Source organism: Sebastes fasciatus, chromosome 22 (assembly GCF_043250625.1).
Source record: "Sebastes fasciatus isolate fSebFas1 chromosome 22, fSebFas1.pri, whole genome shotgun sequence".
Taxonomy (NCBI): domain Eukaryota; kingdom Metazoa; phylum Chordata; class Actinopteri; order Perciformes; family Sebastidae; genus Sebastes; species Sebastes fasciatus.
This window is the reverse complement of record NC_133816.1, coordinates 14,009,368-14,018,211: the sequence shown is the minus strand read 5'-3', so window position 1 is coordinate 14,018,211 and position 8,844 is coordinate 14,009,368. Positions and strand designations below refer to the sequence as shown.

Here is an 8,844-nt window from a genome sequence, read left to right as displayed (position 1 = left end):
CTGCAGGTCTGGAGGAGCTGCCACATTTATTTCTGCACAAACATCCACTGTACATTCACTAGATATTCTCAGAGTTATACTAACTCTTCTGCAGTGTGTATTGTGCGTGCATGCGCGTCTAGAGGCGGAGCGAGACAGCGAGAACGCGTGCGGTGTGTGAGTGAAGGCAAGCAGGCAGAGGAGCAGAGACTCCGGCCACACGCAAGCGCGCACATGCAAGCGCGTATATGTGAGCGCGCATGGGATCCCAACCCGGTAAGATTTATAAGTGATATATGTGCACACCTGCTAATCATAGGTCAAAACAGCGCTAGATTTGGCTGAATTATAAAAAGCAGAAGTTGTAAAGCGAAGAGCCGTTTTGGAGCCAAAAGAGCCGGCTCTTCTTGGTGAGCTGAGCTCAAATGATCTGGCTCACTAAAAAGAGACGGAATTCCCATCACTAAAGTGCATGCGCGCTCCAGTATTTATAGATGACGTCTAGAGCAAAAAAAAAATTCCGTGACTTACAATAACACTTCCTATTTCTCTGCAGGCTTACTTGTTGACTCAAAAAGCCAAAAGGAATGGGGCAGAGCCTCTTTCTGACATGGGCGAAAGTGAAAGTAAATTTACTTCTTAAAGGAACAGTGTGTGACATTTCGGAGATCAAGCAGAAAATGAAATATAATATTCATAACTATGTTTTCACCAGAAGTGTTTTTTCGTTGCCTTACAATGAACGTTTATATCTACATAGGGAGCGGGTCCTCTTCACGGAGTCCGCCATGTTTTCTACAGTAGTCCAGAACGGACAAACTGAATTTCTGGCTCTAGAGAGAGCCTGTCATGTTTTTTACTAGGGCTGTGAATCCATTAAAATATTTGATCGTGATTAAGCGCAAATAATTTTTTTTGTATCTGTTCAAAATGTACCTTAAAAGGAGATTTGTCAAGTATTTAATACTCTTATCAACAAGCAAATATGCTGCTTTATGCGAATGTATGTATATATTTATTATTGGAAATCAATTAATAACACAAAAAGGAGTAAATGAGTATGCAAAAATGTACATTTTGTACATAATGCTACAATATGTAACACAATATATGTAGAGTAACATAAATATTAGGGCTGTCAATCGATTAAAATATTTAATAGAGATTAATCACATGATTGTTCATGTTTGTTGTCCATAGATTAATCACACATTAATCACACGTCTTTTTTTATCTGTTCAAAATGTACCTTAAAGGGAGATTTGTCAAGTATTTAATACTCTTATCAACACGGGAGTGGGCAAATATGCTGTTTTATGCAAATGTATATTTATATTTATGATTGGAAATCAATTAATAACACAAAACAATGACACATATTATCCAGAAACCCTCACAGGTACTGCATTTAGTATAAAATATATGCTCAAATCATAACATGGAAAACTGCAGCCCAACAGGCAACAACAGCTGTCAGTGTGTCAGTGTGCTGACTTGACTATGACTTGCCCCAAACTGCATGTGATGATCATAAAGTTGGCATGTCTGTAAAGGGGAGACTTGTGGATACCTATAGAACCCATTTTCATTCACATATCTTGAGGTCAGAGGTCAAGTGACCCCTTTGATAATGGCCATACCAGTTAGTATGACATAGCACATATGACACTCTAAAATAAGGCAATCACTTTAAATGTTGAACATTAAACAAGTGTCAGAGGACTGCTCGATTGTTTAACAGTTTAATAAGCATAAAAAAAAAATGTTTACATAAAACTCAAAGTTATGATAATCACAGAAATATGATTTGACATATTTTAAACATCACCCAAACTTAAACCTAAAATATTCCAAAGTGAGTAACGATAGCAAAGCAGTACAGGTTGGTGTATTTATTCCTATTTTCTCTTACTCTACCACACTGATGGGATGCAAAATACAACCTCAAGAGATGCATAAAAAGCCCACACTTTAAAAAAAAAAAACGACAACATCCTCATTAAAAAACAACCTATCACCGCTTGTTGTTATCTCTCATCAGAATCAGGACGAGGAGACAAGAAAAACACAACTTTAGTTTAGCCTCTTTCTCTCAATGTCTGATCTGCAGGTAACAAGTCTGTTAGTCATTTTGTTTCTCCCCTCTTCGGGTTGTGATTTCTAAATATTCGCCATATTGCCATTCAATAAATTCAGAGAACAGATACATACTAGTCTAGTGTCACTTGTTGCAGTCAAGAAAAATACAGCAGAAATATAAAGTCTGTCACCAGTGATTTAGGTTTAAAGCTTACTTTAAGCACAGATGAAATCAAATACTTCACTGTCAGGCTTTTTGAACCACTTATTCGGTCCTTTTTTGCCCATGGCTGCAGCCCAGTCACACTTATCAGTCTCTCTCTCTGAGGCCCAGTTCTCATAGCAGACCAGGTTGTCATTGACCCAGAACCATAAATCCATAGCGCAGGTGTAGCGCAGTCCCAGCCAGACGAAGAGAGTGTTGGCCTTCTTGGCTCTCTCTTGGACCCATCTCTGCTGGTGAGGGTTAGTGATGGAGACCAGGTCACGGTGGTTGCTTCTGCAGTAATTCAAGGCTTTCATCCACGTCATGCTCTCATTGATCAGGATCACTTTATCTGTCATAGTAGAAATGGAGACAAACACAGGATCACATCAGCAGCTTTATTGGTGTTCACTCTGTTGTTGAGAGTAGGGTGACCAGATCCTAACAAACCAAATGTGGGACAAAGGGTACGTTTGTGTGGGACAATGTGGGACACGTTACCAAGGCTGAGAGGCAATTTTGATATAATCTCTATCTACCTTAAATAATAAACATTTCTATTCTGTCCCTTATCTTTTAACAACTTTATGTTTTGCCTGAATGCATCCATAAATCGGCACATCTCTTTTTGAGCAGCACGTTTCTTGTGAGACTCACATGAATTGAAAAAAAAAGAAAAGAAAATAACTGGCAAATTAAAAAAAAAAAACTCTGAGAATCGCCTTCCACCGGCTTATAAATACTTATAAGCAGTTTCACAGTCTTTGTTGTTCTAGCTGTTCCTCCTTTTCTTTGTGGTCGTTTCCATCATATTTCGCCTAAATCTGCAGAGCTTGTGACTTCCGGTCACATCTTTCCCGTATTTCTCCGAACTTATGGCAAATTTTCACTCCTTCTTTTCCTTTTCATCATCTCAACCTGGCACTGTACAGCGTATATAAGCCCTAATGTTTCAACCCGGATGACAATACAGCTGCAGTGCCCAAAGTTGGCCATCGTGGCGCGACGCAAGCTATCGTAAATAACGAGTTTCAGAGCGCAGTTGTGCCGTTGTTGTGTTGTGTCTGAAAAAGCCTTCAGTGAGTGAGTGATTTAGAGAGAAATGGAGTAGAGAAAGAAATACTCAACCGGGGGCAAAAAATGATGAAATTAATAAAAACTGATGAATAATAGTTTATGCTAGAGATCCACGCAAGTCCACGCCAGAGGCGCAATTTAGTCAGTTTCCTTTCCTTAAGTAAAATTAAAAGTAGGCCTATATTTAACATAAAAATGCTGTGGCATTGTACTTATTATTTTGTTATTTTCATTCTTTAAAAGTCACCAGGATGCAGGAAACAAAGTCTCAACCAAAGACTGTCAGACTCTGATGCTGTAAAATGAGAGGTTTTCTAAAGGGACTCTGGTGCTCGGAAACACTACCTCTTTTGTCCACAGGGGTCGCCAAAATCAACACAAAATTAAAGTTCCTGGTAGTAGCTTTAAATCACTGTTTCTATATTTGATGCTAATGTTGAATATCTTTAAATGCATTAAGACATTTTATTTTAGAGCTAGCAGTGTCATAGAGAGGTGAAGTCCCGTCCTTTCCGGTGGACCACCATTGGACCTTATTTCGGGAAAAATATGAACAGTAGTCAACAGCGAGAGACAAATATGTTTTTATCTTGTTTGAACTGCACCGTGAATCACACATATGATGTTTGCCAATTTAAAAGATAATTTTGCAAGTCAATATATGTATATATGTCAATGTATATTGTCCGAGACGAGAGATGTAGTTCACGGAGCGCTTTCACACAAAACTAAATGATACAAACTGCGACTTTCTTGACTTGCAAAATTATCTTTTAAATTGAAAAACATCATTATATGCGATTCATGGAGCAATTGAAACAGGATCAAAAGAAATATCTGTCTCTCACCGTTGACTACCGTACATATTTTTTCCGAAATAAGGTCCCATTGTGGTCCACCGGAAGGGGAGGGACTTCGGCTATCTATAACGCAGTCTCCGACATACACAGGATTAACAAAATAAAAGGGACATATGAAGATGAATAGATCATGTAACTGTGACATGATTAACTGATATTCAAATTGTCATAATATTTTGGTTGTTGTTGTTTTTTTTTAGATTTAGTATTTATGGCTTGAACTAAGAATACAGACAGAATCCACATGTGAAATCCTGTGTTTTTGGAATAAATATATTCACCACTGAATGAAATTCAACCCAAATAAGTAAGAATACTTATTTATTTATTCTTTTTATATTACTTAATTAATAAATACTGTTAGATTGACCTTTTCAAAACTCACCGTCGTAGCAGAAGAAGGGTTTGGTGTTGTTACAATCATCGGAGCTCCATTTTCCATCTGACATGGTCATAGCACATTTCTTGTTGACTTCTTCATCTTCAAAAGACTCCAGATCCCAGTTTCTGAAAGAGAAATTGCTCTCATCTGACCACTTCCAAGTGTCACTGAACAGGCCGATCCACAAGCTCTTATTAGACTGCGTCTCCTCTTGTATGAATTCTTCAATCTGTTGGAGTCCACTGGCCAGGTCAGTGTGATGTTCTCTGCAGTAGTTCTGAGCCTGTGGCCAGTTCATCTTATCCGTAATCAAATGGAATTTTTCATTGGGTTGCTTTGCATCTGTGGAATAAACAGAAAAAACTTAAGAAATACAAATTTTACAAGTCATTTAGTCTCATAATAAAATCCCATTTTCTTACTTAAAACAGGTGAAACAATAATGTGAGATAACTCAACATGATTCCGCTGCAGTTTCACATATTTATAAGATGAAAGTGTGTTTGGTATGATAAGGTTGATCACAGAACTTATTGTGAAATAAAAGAAAAAGAGGCTTAAACTTAATGAGCATTCATTCATGTACACAGTTAGAAGTAATGTCACTTGAAAATAAAAAGCCAATAAAAGGCTAGGATTTAATAGTTGTTTGGGCATCTAGCGGTGAAGTTGCAGATTGTAACTGAGTACTCCCGAGCCCCAAGCGTATAGGAGAACTACGGTGTCTGACGCGAAAACGTGAAAACGTGAAAACGTGAAAACGTGAAAACGTGAAAACGTGAATGTCCCTATCTAGAGCCAGTATTTGGTTTGTCAGTTCTGGGATAGTGTAGAAACATGGCGGTCGACTCTGTGAAGAGTATGGAGGACGGAACATGCCAAAATCCAAAATAAATTAATAAATAAATAAATGACTCAATGAATAAATAAATGTCATTAAATGTAGCAAAAATAATATTAAAAATAAATGTAGCCATTAATTAATTGACACAAAATATGACGTAAATTGATATTTATGTTTTAATTTGCTTCTTTATTTATTATTAATTCCCTTATTTATATACTCTTTTGTTTAATTTTCCTTTTATTTATTGATTCATTTTAAATACATTTTTGCATTCATGTATCTATTTTTGTGTTTATTCCTTACTTATTTTATATTTATTTTTAAATGTATGTATGTATTTAAAAAACAAATGACTAAATAAAAAATAAATGCAAAAATTAATAAATACCTTTAAAAATGTATAAAAAATAAATATTTAAATAAATAAAAGGGAAAATTAAACAGAAGAGTAAATACATAATGGAATAAATACAAAGATAAATAAATAAAGAAGCAAATTAAAAAAGAAATATCAATATATGTCACATTTGATCAATTCATTAAAGGCTATATTTATTTTTAATGTTATTTTCGCTAAATTTAATGACATATTAATTTATTTATGGAGTCATTTATATATTTATTCATTTATTTTTGATTTTGGCAGGTTCCATACTCCATAAAAGAGGAATCGCTCCCTAAATTAGATATAAACGGCTCATTCTAAGGTAACGAAAACACAACGATTCTTATTTTCAGGTGATAATACACTTAAGAAAACATACTTATTAATATTATATACAATTTTTGCAAATAGATCCCTCTAAATGTTACACACTTGGCCTTTAATTCTATATAGAATTATGAGGTATGTGTCCACATAGAAAGCTATAGTTAGACAGGATGATATGCTGTATACACATAATAATAGCATTATTAGCCATATGTTCTCACCATAGCAGATAAATTCCTGATTCTCGTTAGTACAAGGGACATCCTTCCATTTGTGATTGTCCATCCGAACACAGTTCTCAGGAGGTCTGATATTATTCGGCTCATGGTCAAACCATCCCGTCTCGCTCTCATTGAACTCCACTCCTGGCAGAGACCAGTGCCATGTCCTTTCGGCATCTGGGTGGTTCCGCAGCCCAATCCAGGCTTCACTTTGACTCTTGTCACGGAGTCTCTCCATGTCTGTCATGTTAGACACTGTGGCCAGGTCAGTGTAATGCGCTCTGCAATACTTCTGGGCTTCTTCCCAGGTCTTTGTCTCTTCAATGAAGTGGTACTCATAGAGGTGACACACAAGGAAGGAGCACTGACCTAAAAGCAGAAACAAATATTATTCAGTATTGGTGGTGATAGAATAACAAGAATCTCATTATTAAATGACATCATACCCCTTCATTTAAATGGGGCTCTGAGTGCAGTTACTTAAGTAGCAGATGATCCACTTACCTATCAGAATGAGCAGAAACAGACTCCCCTTCATCTTTGCTCTGTTAGATGAAACTGATATTTCAGTGTGCAGTGAACCAAACACAATGATTATAACAGCCTGTCTCTGGACTGTTCGTCCTGTTATACAGCATCACTCTTCCTCACTAGTCTAATAAGGAAGAGGAATGGTAGGAAATATGCAAACCATAGTCAAACCAGAACTAACAATGCACATCTATGAAGTTGCTTTTTTTAGCCCATGTGAGTTACTTATTTGAGTAAAATATGGATGAGGAAAAGTGCAATACAAGAAACATAGAATAAATGTTTCTGTATAGAAGCTTGTAATGTTCTGGTGTTTGCTGCTCATAATTATTGTCAATTCTTTCTGTCATGAATGTAAAAGTGCAGGCTGGTCTCATACCCCATTTGTAGCTATACTTACGAAAAGTAATGCACTTTGATTGTGTATATCCCAAAAAATCAATTTGTGTGTAATTCACGTAATCGTGAATCAGAAAATTTAAAGAGCGGCGAACGCCATGTAGGGAGGAGGTCGGGTGGATGGGCCGGTCAATGTTGATTTATTAGGTGATACAGGAACACCTCACAAAATGCAATCGGTCATGAAAATTTACCAAAACACCTCTGACACAATGTCATCAAAAACTGAACGTTGTACCGTGACCTTATTTCAATAATCGATTGCATTATATTTTCAGGTGTTTCTGTTATTGTGTCCACCATTTGTAAAAACAAAAAAACAAATGATAACATAGATACCTTGTACTATTACTATAAAAATAAAAATCTGGTAAAGTCTGGTAAATGAAAAATTCTCAAAATGAATTGGCCTCCGTTCAGCATCAACAGTTCAACTCATATACTGTAGACCTTTGATCCATTGATGATGAAGCATAGAAAGTATATGATACATATATATACTGTACTGTACTGTATATGAAACCTCAACAGAGTTTTAACCTCCATCTGGTGGTTTCATCTCTCTTCGTCTCTGACGTCTCTTGTTGACGTGCTGATGTAGACTGCTCTCAATAAAATATTACATACGCTCTACATGTTGCCACTTTACTGTCAGTATTTGAATATTAAAACACAGATCTCCGTCACTACCATAGATTACAAGGAGAAGTCTGTATCAGTTATGACGGAGGTCATTTACATGGTGCCATGGAAAACAAACAGGAGTGGACATTGGAGTGCTGACTGTCTAACAAGCATCAATTCAAAATGCTACACTGCCGTTCAAAAGTTTGAAATCATCTGTTGGAATCAATGTTTTTCTTCTTTCCTTCAATAATAACTATTTAAAGAGTATAATGCAGACACCAAATGTATTATTAGGGCGCGAGCACCGACAACGTCGGGCCAGCGAAGGCCCTATTGAAACTGAAATGTTTAATATTATTCTTTTTCTTAAAATGAATCGCCTTTTTGAGGCCTTTGACATGCCCAAAAAGTTGGTAAACTTGGCACACTTATTAGACTATTTGTAACTTTCAGAACTGCTTGTTAACAGCGACAGCTGTGGCCGTAAGTCAACGAAAGTCAGCGTCGGGCTCGCACTTGCTCGCTCTACATATACCTGAACGAGCATCACTCAAAACAGTGAGGCGACACACGTCAGCTCAAACCACAATATCACTCTATATTTCACCTACTTGGCAGTAATATTAGCTGACCAGACGAAGGTCTCTCCATGAATCACTGCTGATCCTAGTGTTGGCTTTTCCTACGATAACGTTACTCGCTGCGGACCCGCTTTTCCTGCTTCAGCTCCGGCACCGACCCGCTTTTGCTGCAGCAGGAAAAGCGGGTCGGTGCCGGGGCTGAAGCAGGAAGAGAAACGTTATCGCCTCCCGACTGCGCCCGCAGGGAGACACCGGCACCCGGTCGGACACGATAACATTTCTCGTTGCATTGCCCCGTCACTTCACAAGACAAGGGAAACCTCTGTTGGTCTGGAGGAGCTGCA

General features: G+C 37.4%; 1 protein-coding gene across 1 annotated transcript; it reads right to left on the bottom strand.

The window, feature by feature from the left end:
- Positions 1-1,711: 1,711 nt before the first annotated feature.
- On the bottom strand, positions 1,712-6,997 carry LOC141760382 (macrophage mannose receptor 1-like). Its single transcript, XM_074623105.1, has 4 exons — positions 6,867-6,997; positions 6,363-6,731; positions 4,586-4,924; positions 1,712-2,615 (listed from the first exon to the last, which is right to left on the bottom strand). Exons 1-4 carry the CDS (start codon positions 6,898-6,900, stop codon positions 2,275-2,277), a joined length of 1,083 nt encoding a protein of 360 aa, XP_074479206.1. The 5' UTR covers positions 6,901-6,997; the 3' UTR covers positions 1,712-2,274.
- Positions 6,998-8,844: the final 1,847 nt, after the last annotated feature.

Coding starts and splice junctions, on each gene's coding strand:
- LOC141760382 (XM_074623105.1), bottom strand. CDS start 6,900: ATGAAGGGGAGTCTGTTTCTGCTCATTCTGATAG. Junction 6,732..6,866: donor GTTTCTGCTCATTCTGATAG/GTAAGTGGATCA, acceptor TTCTGCTTTTAG/GTCAGTGCTCCTTCCTTGTG. Junction 2,616..4,585: donor ACCCTTCTTCTGCTACGACG/GTGAGTTTTGAA, acceptor CTACTATGACAG/ATAAAGTGATCCTGATCAAT.